This window comes from Gobius niger, assembly GCF_951799975.1.
Source record: "Gobius niger genome assembly, chromosome: 20".
NCBI classification, from domain to species: Eukaryota; Metazoa; Chordata; class Actinopteri; order Gobiiformes; family Gobiidae; genus Gobius; species Gobius niger.
The window spans coordinates 16,575,893-16,595,570 of NC_136871.1; the positions used below are offsets into that span (position 1 = coordinate 16,575,893).

Genomic DNA, 19,678 nt, shown 5'->3' on the forward strand with positions numbered 1-19,678 from the left:
ACATTTTCCAGAAAAGTGCCCAAAAACAATGAACGAGAACTGCTCTGATAATTGTGAGCCTGATTAAATATGAGACTTGAGTCATTATCTGTGGCTGTTTCTGCCTTTGGCCATAGTGTAGGACATGTGTCTTCTGATGTGTCCAATTGTTCGCGTTAAATGTAGCCATAAACCATGAGGAGCTTATCAAAAATGATTTGGTTCTTCTTGGAAATGTGACAAGACTTAGCCCAGGGTATTGTAAGATGATCATATCCAAACCCATTATGCTGGAGCGTGTCTGTCAGGTAAATTAACTTGCTCGCAAAATGCAGATGAATGATGATGATGATGATGATGATGATGGTGGTGATGGTGATGGTGATCAGCCATTACAGCTAATCAAAAGTGACAGCTTTTTTTGTTTTTGGAAAGTTACATTTTCCCAACAAAATTCCATTTAAGAAAAAAACATGTTTTAAATATATATATAATTATTATTATTGACAATAAATCATTGCCATGTATTCTGGGATCCTGCTGTAAAATATATTTCCGAGTCAAATCCTGGTTGAGCCTTTTGATAAATCCCTCAGCACCTGAAAATGTGGCTCCAGGACCACTTTGTCACACGATAACTATTATTCAAACCTCACACAAAGATGTGTTTGTTTGGAAAAACAAAATAACAGAGTGCTGAAATTAAACTGTAATTTCTCAATTGTAATTTACAGTAACAACTTAAAAAAGAGCGTCCTTGGTATCACTAAGCATAAAGTAAGTGCCACTACTTTTTAATTATGCTTGAAAGTGCACACAACTGCTTTCCCAAAGAAACTGCCTTTCAAAGTCAAGCCCTGCTGCGGTCGTCTCTTTCATTTAAACTCCCATGCTCCACATGGAGTGCTGGTGCTGTGAGCTGCTGTCAGCTGTGGCAGGAGCAGACAAGTGCATTGTGACAGACCAGGGAGGTCCATGTGGAGGGTCCAGTTTTGCACCAGCTTGGCTCCCATGCGGTTTGGCTCTGAGTGGCAACGGTCACAGAAAACATGCTGGGTATACAATTCAGAGACCCCAGGACATCTGACAGCACATCACGCTGAACAGCACGTTGAGGGGCTATACATAGCCCAGTGCAGTTCACTACTTTCAAAGTCAGCATTAACATTATCATCAAAAATAAATCAAAGTAAGAAAGTGAGAGCGGGAGAGAGAGAGAGAGAGAGAGAGAAATTAATACAAATTCAATGCAGATAACACGCAAATGTTCTTGTCCTGATCTAAACACAAGAACACAACAAAAGAAAGTCGCGTCTGTGAAGTCAGCGTGCACGGATACGCAGCGCACTGAGCGTCACTAGTACGCACGTCGCAGACTTACACATTTTGCGTAGGAGGACATCAGGAAGAGAAGCTGCTCTGCTAAAGGACGAAAGCTAGCGCTTTATAGCCTACGCCTTATTCACATAATATCCGACAGTGGTATCGGCAGTAGGTGACTGAATTGGACATCTCGATTAAAGGAATGTTTGCTGACTGTCTGCGGTCAGGACCAGGGGTAGCTCACTGTGCGCCAGAGCCTTAACTAGCAGGTGAGTTGCGTCGTTTTCATCTAGTTTGCTTTGTGCCTTGCATTTCGCTAATCCTTAATTTGTTCAGAAGTAAAATAAAATAAATGATCAATAACGTGTTGATGAACTAGGAAAAATATTTCGATTGTGGAGTAAGTTTGTTCGCGCCTGTCAATATCACTTTTGATGCCTGGTAGTTGCCGCTGAGTACTTACTACGCATGCGCTTGCCACAACTTCATATGGTTCATGTCATTGCGTCACGTGACTGATAGAATAGTTCTTCCATGAACTGGTTATGATCATTGATCTATATAATGTTATGATCTCCATGGTTATGATGAAATGTTGGCCAGTCCTGCTCATAAAAATAAAAGATTTCTATGGTCGTGCTGAGGAAAAATGCAGTAAATCTGGTTTATTCCAGTGCACACTACTGTGTGATAGAGTGAACAATGCTGTGATTCAACGAATCTGCATGAATGAATGTCGATGGTTGATGCCAGAGCTTGACATTAACACCAGCCAACCAACCAAACAATTAACACAAGCCAACCTACACAATTTGTATTTTAACATTTTACTCTAAATACCCACATTGGGCTGTAGATTATCGTAATACTCAGATCTCATTACACAATAGAGAAGATGTACATGATAGGCCTACACCTGTTTCAGGTCTTGTCTTAAACAGTATTGTATAGCCTAAATCTGCATGACTACCAATAGACATTTATTGAATTAAGAATAAGCAAGTCATAACTGGTGGTGGGCAGTGAGAATAAAAGTTAATGCTAAGCCTTGCTTTATATGATTGTGTTAGATGAATATAATTAGTAATAATAATGTTTATATTATGAATATGTAAATAAGTAAACAAGGGATCATAACCTGCTTTTACAGATGCCATAGTAGCGATGCCACAAAGACATGTCGTGCAAAGAACATAATGTAGCAGAAAGAAAGTGAGTCTTGCTTTAAACATCCAATATATTCACAAATCTAACATTTGTTGATGCACTAAACTTGTTTTGCACTGACATAAAATCTGTGTGTTTATGTTTGCAGCCCACACCACACTGAGCTGTATGGCTCTATTCCAGAAACATGTCTGCCCATTGTGTACCACTCAGACTACAATATCACCTTCATGGGTCTGGAAAAGCTCCATCCTTTTGATGCAGGAAAATGGGGCAAAGTCATTCACTTCTTAAAAGGTACATTTAGGAAACTACATGCACCGTGTGTTTTTATTCTGTTACTCTTAAACACAATATTCAGCCTATATATTTTATGACTAACTTTATGTGTTATATATGAACACTGAGTTACTACCTCTGGTAAATGCTATAACCAAACGCTCTGTTGTGCTCTATTATATTATTTTACTTCAATAAATAGATATTTTTATTTTACTTATGACTTTTCATCTCATCATGGCCTCTGTATGCAGTGGCTGAATGCAAAAAGACTGTTCATTTTAGGCAGACAGTAACAGAAAGCTAAGTCACGCGGAAGAGAGCACACATCCTTAGAAATATTGTGGAGAACCATGGGAGTAAGTGCGTATAGAGAGGAGCCCATGCTGGTTCAAGGCCAAAGCAAACAGCCTGGCATCACTTCAGATGGGGCTGTAGTCAAGCTATACTCTGAAAGCTGCACAAAGTGCTAAACACAGCTTAATGATTTCAGAAAGCTATTTGAAGCTTAAAGTATATAAATATTTAACGCAGCTGAGAAGGGTAAACACTGACCTTTGTTCCATTTTCCATTTTTCCATCCTTGCTGTAATTGGAAGAAATTGACAATTTTCCAACGTAAATCACACTAGTATATTACACAGGAATGAGTGCAAAGTGAATTCTGATTTTTATGAGCTCTTGAAGGCCCAATGAATGACAGTTATTTGTAGTCCATAATTATCTGTTTACTGGAGGGGGGCAAAACATATTTTGTTCCACTACTAGAAAAAAAAAAAACAGGAGTGGGGCCTTTAACTATAGAAGTCATATACTTTCTGAGTAATGTTTTAGTTACATTTGTGGGAGTCTGTCAAAGCGAATATTTTAGGGGATTCCTGCTTAGATAGTTAAAACTGTTGTTGTTTGTTGACCATACTCGTGCAACATATCTTATCTTAATTTTTCACAACTCAGTGTTCATCCTTTTTAGTATAGTTACATAATGCCATACACCTTCCACCAGTCCTCAATAATTTTCTAAATGGGTTGTCGTTTTGTTCTCTAGAGGAGCAGTTCATCACTGATGGGAATCTTGTGGAAGCTCGTGAAGCCACTGAAGAAGACCTACTCGTGGCTCACACTAAACGCTACCTCAACAGACTGAAGGTCAGCCAGCAACATAACACGCATTCTATAGTACATACGGTTAGGCCCGTCACGATAATGACTATATCGACTTACCATTCGATAAATAACAGATAAACAATACATTTTGGGCTCGATATTAATCATCTGTACATTTATTAGCATTTTCCCCTTATTTTTTCTTGTAAAACTTGGATTTCTAACTGAAGCAAATTGAGTTGCATTCTATTTCATGTTTATTGCAGATTGTGTGGTATTTTAGGATATAATGATGCACTTTTTTGCCTTTTTATGCCTGAAAGTTGACTGTATCCAGTATCGTTAGAGTCAACAATATTGTTTATCGCGATACTTTCCTGCCTCAATATGTCGAACTTCAAATTTGTTTTCGTGACAGGCCTACATATGATGAAGCCTAGTGGTGATGCAGAATCTATAGAATATAGAAGTCTAGCACTGAATAAGTAAAGCTTTTAAATATCAAAAGGGAAGGGTGTTGGAGAGCAGATAGTTTTGTTTTGTTCATTTTATTGCTATACCTTTCAGGAAAAAGTCTCCACTCTCTCTTTATTTGCTCGTTCTTGACAAACAGCCCAGACCCATTTTAATATCTGTAGTGATATGAGTTTTACCACAGACATCTATTCTCTTTTGCTGCTCTCGGCCTTTGCTACATAAACAATGTACATTGTACTTTCCTTCATAGCGCTTTGTCTGTTTCAGTGGTCTCTTGTGGTGGCAACAATCACAGAAATTCCACCTCTTGTATTCCTACCTAATTTTCTGGTGCAGCGCAGGGTGTTGAAGCCTCTGCGGACACAGACAGGAGGGACCATTATGGTAAGTGCTTAGAAATGTTATTGTATCTTATGAACATGGCTTTTTGGGTCACGGGCCACTGTTGCCAGTTGTTTTCTAAAGTTACTAGTCACCAACTGATTTCATTAGCCAAAACTGTGTATTCAAAAGTCATAATATATTGTTTATTAGCCTATTTCAACTTCTCTCTATGTAGGCCTAACATGATAGATTTACATGGTTGCTGTACTCAGCCTGCAGTAGCAGTGCATTAGTAAGTTTATTGATTATAACCAACCATGATTTCGCATATTTGCATGGCCAGAACAGTGCAACAGGAAGTATGGAGCTTTAGTCTCTGTGTGTGTAACATGCTTGAAACTTTCTCCACACTGATAATGAATAGGAACATCTGACCTGCCACTCTTACGAGTTAGGGGGAAACCTATCTGCGGTTGGCGGATGTTAATGTAAAGCCCTGCTTATGAACTCATACAGTGGCGTAAATCGTGTGGTGGTGCTGCTCAAGTTGAACTGATGCATGTTTTTGTGGGTTCTAAAGCTACCCCACAAAAATCATGTTTTATTTTGTAGGTAATTGTAAGTAACTTGGCAACACCAACCCCATCAATTCATCAGCGTTAGTTTGGGATGCAGCCAGAATGAGGGCGGGTACAGCTGTTTACACCCAAAATGTCTCTTTATGAATTTTTAGTCTCTCACTGTACTACTTATTAAGAATACAGTGACTCCCTGGCCTAGAGTAAAGCAAAAGATCTCATGTTACTCTCAATAATAATGTGTATGAGCTCCTTTGTTGCCCACTTTATCTGCTGTGAAGACAGACAGAAGGCATTCAATACAAGGCCCACATCCAATAAGTTTCGCACAGAAAATACCTAAAATGTTTGGTTAACCTTAAAACGCCTCTGCTTTGCATTTCATACAACACTGAAATACCAACAGGTTGAATGATATTTTACATAATATTATGCAGCTGTGCAACCTTTTAAAATGTATTTATTTATTTGGAAAATGGGGGAAGTAAATCATTTTAGGCGCTATAACATGTAACCATACATAAAGGTTGGACTTTTTAACAGTGAAGAAGCCATAATGATGTTCTAGCTTGACACAACAGATTTTATTTATATTTGGCATAGCGCTTATGTAAAGATAGAGTGAATGAAGAGCTTCTGGTTGACCTTTCTTTACATAACATATATTTACATGCAGTATAACGGCTGCTGTTTGCTTTGATCCAGGATAGTGAGAGCCCATGAGACACAGTTGTAAGTGGAGCCATTATACTATACAAACCCAAACTTAGGTTGATATTTTCTGTCACTTACAATTGATTGAAAAATGTGTGATATAAAATGTATTTGCTGTTGTTTGCTGCTTGTTTTCCCCAACACAGAGCAGAGTGTTGAAGTCACGGATGAATGGCGTGCATATGTGTATGCTAATGCCTGTTGTTACTCATCTATCAATGAGCCACATTGGTATTTACAGCCAGCCTCCACCTCATGTTTTCTTCCTTTAGGCTTACGCAACAATATCACATATCGTGATCCATAGTGAAAGGACAAGCTTCTCTTTCTGTCTATTAAGGGATTGTCTGCTAACCTTGAATGTAGCTCACGTGAAGCTTCTAATGGCCTTTCTGATTACATGCACTCATCAATCTACAAACGTGTCTTTCTTTTTTGTCAAGTGTCATTGATAAACCCCCTTTGAAGGGAGATAAGGAAGACCAGCACAATAGGCAACTTGATATGCAGGGACATGTACTACAGGATTAGACTAATGAACCTATTATACCAACATGGACGGTTCATGCATCATGTCTCAGCACTGCATAGACAGTTTACTTAAGATTCCTACTCTCGCATACATTTTTTGTATGTTATGCATGTATATTGTCTCTTGGATAATTATAGTAACAGCATTTTGTTTGCTGAAGAATTTATATGCAATTGTAACATTCTCGTTTATGTCTATTTCTAATTGGTAAATGCTTGTCCTCCACACAGTATGTTTAATTATATTTACTAATCATGTATCCCCGGCTACAGTCTTAAAAACACATCATTTTTGATATATAATTCTATAAAAGTATGTCTGTATCTGCTGTGCTGAATCTCTCGCTGCACTTCTGAATCAGATTATGAATGGGCTCCACACAGCGCCCGAGGAAATGAGTCAGTGCACATAGGATTGATCTGTGCATCTGTCAGCCTAATAGTACTTGTACATATGTGGCTTTAGCATGGATTGTGGCCTCAGGGCTAAAGGTCCATCTTCTAAAGGGCACCACAGAAATGAAAAACATGCCTTGATATTAAAAGTGTGATCCACCCCCCTCTAGTACATACAGTAAGGTTCAGGAAATACTGCATAATGCATTTTGCATTAAAATTAGTATCCCTTAGGGTATGTTTTTGTTTTTAATTGAAAAAACACATTGAGTCCATACACAAAGCATTCAGTATATATTGTGATTGTTTTTCTGTTTATTTTTGCAGGCAGGGAAATTAGCTGTAGAGCGGGGATGGGCCATAAATGTCGGTAAGTTTGAATGTATTTGAATCAGCAAAATGAGCTGTTTTAATTTAAATCAAACACACACACACTTTTTCTCACGTCCTTGCTTGTTAGTGTTCTTTCAGTTGTTTATCATTAGGTCTTTCTATATAAGCTGTTAATAATAATAAGCATGATTTTCTTTTTTTTAACCAGCTTTTTGCCATTGAAAACATACTTTTTCCTCTACATAATTTCAATACTGATGTGATACTGTCCTTATTTGACGTTTGGCTAGTCTTTAAATGATGTCCATACTTATCTTCCTACCGGGAATCCTGCACAGTTGTGGCGTCTAATCCCACATTTAAACACCTCAGCGTTGATATTTTGCATTTCATTGAATAATCACTGCTCTTTAAAGCATCTTGTATGTTTTTTAGCACCTTCCACTGGCAGCCAAGGAAATTACCATAATCAACACAATAAACACAAAAAGAAAATTTTAAACAGAGGCATGCTAGCAAGTCCATGGCACTGTTGAGTCATGAAGTTTGAGTGCAGAAAGGCTCAAAATGGGTCTGGTGATTGTTTATGAGCTTTAAAAATGCAGAGGACACCACTGTAGAGGAAACTATGAACCGAATTCACTCCATGCTGCGAGCGTGAATTAGTGATGAATAGAGTGATGGCGTTTCAGTGGTAGTGACACAGGTTGAAGATATTTCATCAGCAGCTCAATAAAAGCCCTTTGGAAAAAAGGGAACATTGCATAGTCTGTGGGAAAAGCAATAATCTACTGGGATCTACTTCTCAGGAGGGGGTTTCCACCACTGCTCTGGAGATCGAGGAGGGGGCTTCTGTGCCTATGCTGACATCACTTTGGCCATCAAGGTAAAGCTCCCAATAAGACGTCCTATCATGACATACAAATGCAAATGATCTAAGAAATGAATGAATTAATAATAAATAAAAAAACATTGTTGTTACCTGTGATAAAGTGGTTTATATCACTGTAAAGATTTTTTTACATACTGAGATTTGTTTGTGGTCACTATAGAAAACCTTGGAGCCTTGTAGACACAATATAAATCCCCAAATTCCACATTAAACCCATGATGTACCATGGAGCAACTGTTAAAATGTAAGCGTTCATCCAATCTGATATTAAGACAGCCACATATAATACTGTATCGTGGCCCTTTTTCACATTGACTGTTTTGCCTCCCCCGTTGACAGCTCAGAACACAATATTTTTTTTTTTCCTGATTAAACGCCTTCTCTTGTGGATGATTTGTTTAAGATTATTTTGTAATAAATATTAAAGTTTTAAGATTTCAGTTATTTCTGTTCAACGTCCGCTTGTTCAAAGTGCATTTTTTAGTCATTGGTACATTGGCGTCTGCTGGTGGTTTAACTGCTCGTTGGCTCACTGGTTGCCGGGAAACAAGAGGATGGTGGTGGTGTGTATAACACCAAGGCATTTGTTGTGTCTCTGCATTAGAGCAGATGCTGTATATTAAAACTTTGAAATTGGACTTTTTGGATAAACATGTATGCTGTTAATTTGATTCAGTTTGCTCAGTCCTTTTTTTTTTGCGTGGCGTATTATGAATGTCACAAAATCTGAATCTGAAATGGTTCACTTCACCCAAGCTTCTTGCTCTTTTAGAGGGCATTTACCCCTCATTTTTAAGTTTTTTTTCCTTTCAATTTGAGTAAACTGCGTTTCCACCACATACATCTTGTTAAAAGTTTTTCTTCAAAGCATGAATGATGATTGTGACATAGACATGCTCTCTTATCTCATAGTTTCTCTTTGAGAGAGTGGACGGCATCTCCAGCGCTACCATCATCGATCTGGATGCTCATCAGGTGAGCCAATCCCATTGCTTAGGCTGACAATGATGAAAAGATAAGCCCCTCTACCACTGCACCAATCAATGCGACTCCCTGCAGACTAAATTGGCCTTTACTGTCATATTCAGTGGAATGTATCTGAAACATCTCCGCTGGTCTGCCTCTCAGCTCAGGAACATCACGGTCTAACTCCAGGGGTGGGCTCTAAATCACTACACAGCGCTGATGGGCCATGGCACTATTCACACTCCAGTTAGTTTGGCTGGTACAGTTTTCTACAGGAGTGACCCAAATAATTCCTGAGCAAAAGCGTGAAAGTAAATGGTAACTGTTTAAGCGTAAAAGTCTGACTTATGTTATAGTAAAATGATTCAGCAGACCATACATAAAATAATGTGAACAGTATTTCAAAAGAGCACACCCTGGAAATTAGATCAAAACAAACCTTCTTAACCTCTTACCCCCCGCCTTAACCGAGCGCATTTTCTCCAGTTTGGCTTTACCCAAATCTTAAAGCTTCTCTAGGCCAGGTTTATAGATTTTTTGTTGCTTTTTTCCTTGCTCTTTAATGCTTTTTTTTGTTGTGTTTTCATCATGTTTTAGTAATTTTTTAGTTGTGTTCTTGTCGATTTTTTATTGTGTTTTGTTGCTCTTCCAGCTTTTTTTGTGGCTCTTTTGTCGTAATTTTAGTTGTGCTTTCTTCCACGTTTTTGTCGCTGTTTTGACGCTTTGATCAAGAAGCTGTTAGATTTGGGAAAAGTAAAACTGGAGAAAACGTGCTCGGTTCAGGTGGGGGTTAAGAGGTTAACACAAGGCACAAGAAACACATCTGGACCCATGTATTTGATAAATGTGGATTTGTGTCGGTACATACTAGAGATGCACATAAAACCGTATAGAATAAGAAATAAGGGCTTGTGGCTGGACAGAGATATAAAGACATGTAGTGCTAAAGTTTTCTTCAAAAATTTAGCTCCCAGTAATAAAAAGTACACCGAGTGGACTGAGCTCACCTCAGCTGTAAAGACTAATGACTCACCACTTTCTCAAATTGCTTTCTCACTCTTTTGTCTTATGTATATTCAACATAATGATTTCTCCCGCACCAATTAGCCCGAGGACTGTGTTAACATTGATATAGTCTCAAGGCTCTGCAGGCAGGCGATACAGCTTTTTTTCATGTTGGTAATGATGCACCTCCACCTATTGACACAGGCAGGCGATTGATACACTTGCTGAGTAAATAATTCATGAAGCTGTTTAAAAGGCAAATCAGCATGAGAACCTGGGCGCCGGGCTTAAGTGCCCCTCTCAGCACATCATTAGCTGGCAAAACTATTGGGCATCTGCAGGAAATTCTAATCACTGCACTGAAAGTTGATACCTAAAAAGCACTTATTCTCCATACAAAGGGAGATTGTGTCGAGACCGCTGTGTTGTTATGCATCCAAGCTACAAAAAAAAACTTAACATTAGCTTAGCTTTTGTCTAATATAAGTTCATCAGTCATGAGTTCAATGGCCTGTGTGACACCAAGATTTAGCTTTTCTGCTGTGAGTAGCTTTTGTTATTTGATCATCATTTTCTTAATTAATCAATGGAAAAAAGGTGTTGAATCAACTTACAGTGGTTTTAAAAAGAGGTTCACTCAATGGGTTTAGAAAAGTAAAAGCCCTTATCAGAAGCAATCATAAAAAAAAACTGTCAAATCCAGTACTTCAAGTCAGTCTTCAAACTGTGTAACAAATCTAATTTTGTTTTTTAGCTGCGCTTTTCTTACATTTTAAGATTTGGACTCTAAGGGCCAGATCTTGTGCCAAAAGGACAGCTCAGCTCCTAACGTATCGTTAGACAGGCGTCATCTTGCTGTTGCACTATTTGACTGCGCTAGCAAGAGGGCATCCTTTAGGATATACTGTATATATATATTTTAAAAAGGTCGACTGAGCTGTGGTCTATTATAAGCAGCACTGAGCGCTGCTCTCCAAGCAGCTTTACATACTTTTCCCCGTTTCCATCACGCTGCCTCATGTTCCTTCATTAGCATTACATGCTTTTATAAGCTCTATCTGTCAAACTACTTGAGTTAAACACAGTGTTAGTACTTGAGTTAAACACTGTCCATGTCTGGTGTACAGCCGGTCCCGCTGTGGTGTGGGTCGGCTCTCGCTCGGCCGTAATTGTGTGAACGCCACCCAAACAACAACGCATGTTCACCCTCCACTCCCCCCCTTCTCGCTTTCCCTCACGGAATCTGTTTGGAGGAAAAAGGGTTTCCTACATGGCATCGCCATTGGCTACGGGAGTCTGTCCTGCCCACTTAATGCCCTAGGTCTGCAAGATCTCAAAGTGTGCTCCTACTAAGCGCAAAAAGTGCTATAGTAAGAAGAAACACAAGATCAGGCCCTAAGGGCTTCATTTATCAAGACAGTTGCTGAAATAGTGAGTGCAAGCAGATAAATAAAATATGCTATTTGGAGGGTATGTTGCACCTAATTTACCATTTGAAATATCTTGTATTACAAAAATAAACAGCGTAGATGAGAGTATCCTGCGTGTGTAAAAAATGCCGAAATTACCCAGCTGCTGATCCACTTTTGCACATACTACTAATTTTCCACGTGAGCAAACGCTTGGTAAATGGTAAATAAATGATAAATGGTCACATTTATATGACGCAAGGAACCACTCACTAAATCACACTTGTATTCATGCACCAGTGTCAGACACTGAAGGCAAGGTGGGTGATGTGTCTTGCCCAAGGTAATTGGGCTCAGTCAGTCCTGCACTGACACAACGTGATATTTACCTGTGTCTCTCTATCAGACAAGAAATAGACATGCAATAAAAGCTTTTAAACTGTAATAACTGTAGCCCTATTGGTATTTTGTTACCTTTTGTGCCATTTTTCTTCATGATCATCCTGTCATTTAAATTATGCTTTGTTTACTGTTTATGTATGTAATACAGATGTTGCAACTGGCAAAGTGAAGCTCTTTGTTTTCGAGTAAAGCTCATTTGAAGGCTGTAGTGACTGCTTTGGGCTGACACTAACAAATGGTAGTGAAACATGCTGCTGTGTGCGGCTCAGGATAAGACTAATAAGACTCACAGCACCAGCTGATTTATAAGAGCTCACTGTTCCCTGTGAACAACATTCTCTCCTTCATTTAGCCATGGAGTCTGTGAGGCCAAAGCTAATAAAATAAATGGGTTTCATCATGCTTTGGAATGAGCTCAATTTACCGTAATTGTTTATCCATTAATAATTTTCACCATTGTGACAGCTAATGGGTCGCAAAGAGAGCCTGTGATTAGGTTAACTTTTTTCGTTTTGTGATGCGGTGATTTTGTGTTTTGTGATATAGCTTTAATGTAAAGTTAGGATGTTGCTTGACACAAATTCTATAGTCCTCTGTCTCTCCCAAACATACAGTGAAGTTGACATAATTATGGAAATGCTATGACTTTTACATCAATAGTCAATTATTTATATTATATAATTTAATAGTATGAAATACAGATAATAGTATAACATATTTAAAGCATCCACAGATAAGCAACAAAAAACTTTTTGTCAGAGTCAAATGGAAGTGTAGTGTATGATGGTCTGGTGGATACGGCTACAGCACATTAGGTGAAATACTGTTCTTCACTAGCCTGGCTAACGCCAGACTAAAATCACAAGTGATATTTAGCCTGGGGACCACCAATTCCTTTTCTCGTAGAAGAGGTGTGGTTTACGATCGTCCATAGTCGTTTATTGGGCGATACGAATGTCTCTCATGCGTCTGCACGTAGCCACAGCCAATCGTATCATCGTATGAGATGACGTATGACGTATGACGTACCCACTGTAAACTTTTGAGCTAAACTATTTAGAAGACGGCCTAAAGCTTGATCGAAAAATAGCTGCTGCTGTCATGTTTGATCCGTAAATAAACTTTTTTTTTTTTTAATCTGTAAATAAACTTCAAGCTTCCGTATGTGGAATAGCTCGTCATCATCTCGCCGTCCCTCCTCGTTCTGTGATTGGTTCCCAAATCCATGCGAAAATTTCTGCCATGGTTCCCAGGCTGCTGTGCAGTTCGAAATGATTCGAGCGCACACAGCAGCATGGCGTCAGCCAGGTTAGTTCTTCACCCCTTTTTATCCCCTTTTACCCTGTACTGCCCTGTCGAATAATAGCCTATCTATCTATTTAAAATGATACTAATTTTTTTTGCTGAATGGCCAAGCCTCAACTGCTATTAGCATATGGAATAGTAGCCCAGCTTGCAGGGTATTTTCCTTTCATTATATGTAAATAGATACAGATTTGTGCTTGTTACTGCACAAACCCATGGATGTGCATACGGAATCACAGTGTGTCCTTTACATTAGACTTATGCTTCAGAGTCTGCCACACTGATGGCTGACCTTTTACATCCTTGTTTTGTCTGAATGGATCTATCTCTCAACCCAATGGTTAGATGTTTTGCTCAGTGAAAACACATTTCTCTGTTTTAGGGAAACGGGCATGAACGAGATTTCTTGGATGACCGGCGTGTGTTCATCATGGATATGTACAACTGCCACATCTATCCCCGGGATGGATATGCCAAAAGTATTTAATCACTATTTATCTATAATTTTTCAGTGTTTTTACTTATTTTCAATATCTGCATGAGCATGAGGCATAGCCCACCCTCCAGTTGTCATTCAACTACATTTTAATTAGCTCTCTCAGCGTAACCACTTTGCTTGCACCCTGCAGGATTCATGCCCCACTGAGGCTTATGGAACTATAAAACCCGCTTTCACACAAATGGATGTGTCAATACATTGGACTAATATTTGACAAGATGTACATTAACTAGCTGCAGACTAAATGTCACATCCCCAACATGAAAGTATTTCTGTCCTACAGCTATCCGTCTTTTGCGGCTAAAATTAATTGAATAGAACAAGTGCCTTGCCTTAAGACCAGCTGCATGTTCTGCTGTGTTAAAGATAACACTGCCACAGTTAACCAGCACTCCTTCATTTGCTTCGGAGTTTTTACTTTTTCTTCTGAATTGTTCACTTCACTCACACTGTTCTTTGCTACGGCGTTTGTACTTGAAACACCAAGGTCTCTTTATTAACCTTATCTTTTGTAATAATTATTGCAGAAATTATGTACTTGCTCATTAAGTTGTTTATCTATGGGGTATGTAACTTCTCTGGCTACCTGAGCATATTGTTGTCAGTAAAGCCAAATTGACACAAGTGCTCTTCTCAGGACACTGTAAACCAGCTATATTGGCACAGCCCTGTGAGTCTGCTGCTGTCGTGATACTGGGCTGCACAGGCACAATTTGACTTGAATTTGATTGTTCTAAGGAGTGTACATGTGTGAACTTGGCTTTAGTTTGTCTAGTTTTAATACTTCAAAGACTCAATAGGTGTGGCACTGTAACAGTTCATTATCAGAGCAAAAAAATAAGCCATACAATCTAAATGAATGTAGCAGACAATTTTCCCTCTGAGCTGCGCACGCACTGTTCCAGTGTTTGTTGCACACTGAAAATCAGGCAAAACATTAAAGGGATATTTCAAGATTTTTGAGATAGGGGCTCATTTCCTAGTTATCCAGAGTGTTGTTGATTTCTACAGATATATATATATTTTTTCAATTCATGCAGTCCTTATATTTGAAGAGTTTAGTGGCGCTAGTGGCTAGTGCTAGGCTAGCGCATGTCTATGGTAACTAGTAGCCTGCTTTAAAAACAGTCTGACCCAAGCACAGTGCACCTGAGGCAAATTACTTATAATGCCAGACTACCGATATAAATGTCTGTGTTGAATAATTTTTACCATTTTGCATTTAAATTATATTTGAGCAGCATCAGCTTTGTGTAAGCTACGCAGTGGCGGAGTGATCTGTTAGAAAATATCCCTCGAAATGCAGTAATTCATGCAAGATCAGTTATATTTTTATTATTACTCCATCGACACAGACATTTTTATCATTAGTCTGGTGTTTTAAATGATTTGCCTCAGGTGCACTGTGCTTGGGGTCAGACTGTTTTTAAAGCAGGCTACTAGTGACCGTAGAAATGCGCTTTCCTGGCACTAGCCTGGCACCACTAAACTCTTCAAATATAAGGACTGCATGAATTAAAAAAATAAATATCTCCAGAAATCAAGAACACTCTGGATAACAAGGAAATTAGGTCCTATGTCAAAAATCTTGAAATATCCCTTTAAGAACATTCTGGGGTCGACTGACGGGAAGCGACGCTGCCAATCTGCTCCATCAGCCCGCCGTCCACCACCAACCACTCACTCTCACATACACATATACACCCTCTACATGTTTTTAGAGGTAGGGGAACCGGAGAGAACATGCAAACTCCACACAGAAAGGCCTCGTCCAGGTGGGAGTTGAAGCTGGGACTTTCTTGTTGTGAGGCACACTCTAACTGCTGCACCATCGTGCCACCCACAGATATCAGCTGATTTGATCAGAGTGCGTGAGGGCGTGAGAATAGCAGACTGGGCTTTATTCAGTTTGCAGCACTAAGTTTTCATTTTGACTTCTGTCCCCACACAACACAGCCTCATTTAGCTGAAGCCTGTGAAAAATGAAAAATTCTTAGGATTATTCCCAACTTGCTTGTTATTTATTTAATTGTCTGTGTTACATTTAATATTATTATAAATCAACAATAAGCAATAACATGTATTTATGGCTGTCACTATGAGACCAGGCATTTGAAGAGGATCAGGCTGCCTCTAAATACAGTGAGTTAACAGTTTATTGTCCTTCATTTGCAGCAAATGGAGTGTACAAACATAAAATTAATTCAGTATGTCACAGTAATCATAACATAATTACAATAAAATCGTTTTTTTTTTTTTTTTTTACAATTAAAGGAGCTGAAAATATTGTTTTATATATTTATATTTGTTCCATGAAACCACAGTATAGTTTGGTCACAGTGCCCACGTCTTTGCTTGGTGCTCCAGTACAGGGTAATGACTTGTGTGAGCTTTCTATTAGCTATTCAACACGTTCAATTAAAGGGATGTTAACTATGTTGATAATTTGGTGCTCAACAGAAGCCATAAAGCGGAGAGTGGAGTTGGACTGGGGCACCGAGGACTCTGAGTACCTTCAGAAAGTGGAGCTTCACTGTGAAGGGGCACTGAATGAGGTCCGGCCCGACATTATCATCTACAACGCAGGCACAGACATCCTGGACGGGGACCCGCTCGGGGGACTCTCCATCTCACCACATGTACGGCTGCATTTGCAACACACTATTTTAAAAGCAACAAGCCTGTCTTATAGCGGGAAAACTCCAACGCTTAAGCCGTGGTGTCATTACTAATCGGCCTAAAGAACTAAATCCATACCCAGTCTGTAGTGTGGATATAATAAAATCTCCGCTTACAGAGATTTTATGCCTCTGCTTTACTAAATCCTGACAATTATTACAGTGAATAGGTGAATTTGGCTGGAACTCTTCAACACGTGTCTTGGCAAAGTTCGTCTGATAATATATGAGTTTGATCTAGAATAGGATTAGTTGAGCAGATCAACTTAATCTAGTAGTAGTTTTTTTCTATAGTGAGTTTTTGTTCGGAGTGCCAGCCAGGTATCCCTCCTGACCAGTAGGATATTATTTAGTTTAACTTTATATGTATTTAACTGTCACACAGGGACTGACTAACAGGTGTAAACCCCTTTCCCTTTAAAACGTGAAAGACTTTGACATACAGACTATCCACACAAAGAAAATAAAGGATTTTAGCTTGTGTATTTACAAATTGGAACAGGTGCAACAACAGTGAATTATTTCCCCAAGAGAATCCACGTCCGTTGCTTTTTATTTTTAACATTTCAAGTCTTTGTTACAAAATACACAAACGTGGACATGAACCTGCCTAAGACTTATTTTCTCTCTTTGACCAGGGGATTGTGAAAAGAGATGAGTTGGTGTTCAGTGCGGCCCGGAGGCGAGGCATCCCAATCCTTATGGTCACCTCTGGAGGCTACCAAAAGAAAACCGCACGCATTATTGCTGACTCTATTCTTAACCTGCATCACCAGGGCCTGATTGGACCAGAGGCAGTGGAGGGGGAGGGCTCCTCCTCAGTGGTAATGAGCATGATGTCAGGCCCTGGTGATGCAGGCTCTGCATTTACAACAATATAGCACTGGCTGATTGAACATATCATTCAGCCTAATACAATACTTTTTGGAAAACCTGTGGAAGTCACAGCAACTTCTCAATGGGTTTTCAACTAACAGAAATATTACTTTTAAGGGAAATTTCTGGGGAACTGTACTACTATACTACTACCACAGCCTTCCTGAACAAATGTGACTACACATGTTAGATATCTTCAAACTTATCCTTGAGTTGGCAGGAATTCAATGGCAACATGATGATGTACCATTATTATTTGTAGCCTAGAAATCTTCCGACACTGACAGGAATGCCATAGTATATTCTACACATATGGTATTCAGAAATGGTGTTAAGAAAATTTAATACTGTGATTATTGCCATAACAATCTCTACTTTATCAGAATAACTAATTTAAAATGTTTTATAATTTACTTGTCAAAATTACTGTCAGACAAGGCAACAGTGAAATCTTTGACACTTTTTGACAGAGTGCTCCTATATTAGAAGCTTGTTGAATTAGAAGTGTGTTGTTTAAACTCAGGAAATGACTTTATCCCTAAAGCTTAAAGTATGCCATATGATGGTGAAGGTATGAGATACCATGGGAGTAGGGAATGGTGATGTAAAAGTATAAAAAATATGATGTTTGAACATTGCATTCTTGATAGGCACTTTATCCATCTTTAAAAATGTTGTATTTTGACTTTATTCTAAACTTTTTTTGCTTATGTGTACTATAATGGGTCTAATGTTTACATGAATCCACTTTATGTTCATCTCAAACACTAATATGTAATGAGAGACGAGCATTAAAATCTTGTGTGGTGCCAGCATGTTGCCTCATTGAATCCATTCTCATAAGGGTGATGTAAGGATCGGCACTGCAGTGCACTCACAGCACACACTAATGATGTGCAGTGCTAGTCAGTGGGCACATTGATTACATTGATTTAATGCAGCAGCTATAGCATCACTGCCTCCATTCACACAGCGCACAGGGTTTTGACTCTTGATATCATTTTCAGACACTCCTCTGTAGGGCTGATTAAAATCTCCCCTGGTTTATTATAATTAAATGCCCCCAAATTGCCAGGATTGGAGTAGATTCCTGTACAATAGTGACACTCCAAATCTCTTACAGATGTTACATTTGTTTACAGTAGAGTAGTTTTCATGTTAACAGTCTTCAGTTTTCTGTGTACTTAAGTGCCCTGACCAGCAGGGGGTGCTACGAAAAGGGTAAATAGTTGAGAATAGAGATCCACAACAGCCTGGCCCCTCAACAATTCATCATTGGCCTTTAGCCTTGCTTGTATTTTTAGACATTGGCCATAACAGACTTCAGCATTATGCATTTGTTGATCATTTTGGATATTCAACTTGGATATTCCCTTTTTTTTTAAACTAATTTACTGTTGAAATATAGTTCCTTTTCTCATTATCTGGCTTCTTATCACTGTAATGCCTTATGTGTTTAAAAAGCCTCATGACATTATTGCCCATATTTTTATGTTTTTGGGGAAAATAGGAAAAACAATTCAAAACCCTACAATTGGAAAGTCATGACAAAAATCTGCCAAAAACAACTTACAATACAGTGTTAGCGCCATCTTAATCAATGATAAAACCAAATAAAAAGTCAAAAATATGCGTAACTTCATGCCTTGCCACTGCAAAACTTCTGCCCAAACAAAACTCCATCAGTGCTGTGATTATTGGCGCTCAACAAAGACTTTTCTCCAAGGCTGCAGACTCTCAGATATCAAATGTACAACATGGGGATTTAGTAACTCGCTGTAATTCCAGAGCCAGGCCAGGAATGGACTTACAGTTGTTCCATAATGAATAGATGGAGATGGATGTCATCGAAGGTCACTCTACGGCTGCCTGTTTCTACAACAGGATTCTTGGATCCCGCACTGACAAGCGGGACGAGTCGGGCTAACACACAGACTACAGACAACTTGTCAAACACTGAAATGGGGCCACTTAAAGGCATATTTCAGGATTTTTTTTTAAATAGGGCCTCAATTCCTAGTTATCCAGAGTGTTGTTGATTTCTGGAGAGATATATATATTTTTATTATATTATATTTGAAGAGTTTAGTGGTGCCAGGCTAGTGCTAGGCTAGCGCACGCCTATGGTAACTAGTAGCCTGCATTAAAAACAGTCTGACCCAAGCACAGTGCACCTGAGGCAAATCACTGATAACACCAGACTACCAATATAAATGTCTGTGTCGACTGAATAGTTTCTTAATTATAACCATTTTGCATTTAGAAGAACTTATATTTGAGCAGCATCAGCTTCCTGGTTGTAAGCTACGCAGCGGCGGAGTGATCTGCTAGGTTACCGGATCTACAGTAGTTTGTTTACCTGCGGACGGCATTACATGTGGTATTCACAAATTCATCTGATTCTACAAATCAGATATGGCAACGTTTGGAGGACTACC

At 39.0% G+C, this 19,678-nt stretch overlaps 1 protein-coding gene across 1 annotated transcript; it reads left to right on the top strand.

Moving 5' to 3' along the window:
* The first annotated feature begins 1,338 nt into the window (after positions 1–1,338).
* Positions 1,339–18,022, top strand: hdac11 (histone deacetylase 11). Its single transcript, XM_079578689.1, has 11 exons — positions 1,339–1,571; positions 2,453–2,514; positions 2,618–2,766; positions 3,797–3,897; positions 4,600–4,716; positions 7,203–7,245; positions 8,018–8,094; positions 9,013–9,075; positions 13,570–13,666; positions 16,147–16,325; positions 17,003–18,022. Exons 2-11 carry the CDS (start codon positions 2,480–2,482, stop codon positions 17,243–17,245), a joined length of 1,104 nt encoding a protein of 367 aa, XP_079434815.1. The 5' UTR covers positions 1,339–1,571; positions 2,453–2,479; the 3' UTR covers positions 17,246–18,022.
* The last annotated feature ends 1,656 nt before the right edge of the window (positions 18,023–19,678 follow it).

Excerpts from the sequence above, each read along its gene's own strand:
- hdac11 (XM_079578689.1), top strand. The coding sequence starts at position 2,480 with ATGTCGTGCAAAGAACATAATGTAGCAGAAAGAAA. Across the intron at positions 2,515-2,617 it reads CATAATGTAGCAGAAAGAAA|CCCACACCACACTGAGCTGT; the intron begins GTGAGTCTTGCT and ends TTATGTTTGCAG. Across the intron at positions 3,898-4,599 it reads GCTACCTCAACAGACTGAAG|TGGTCTCTTGTGGTGGCAAC; the intron begins GTCAGCCAGCAA and ends TGTCTGTTTCAG.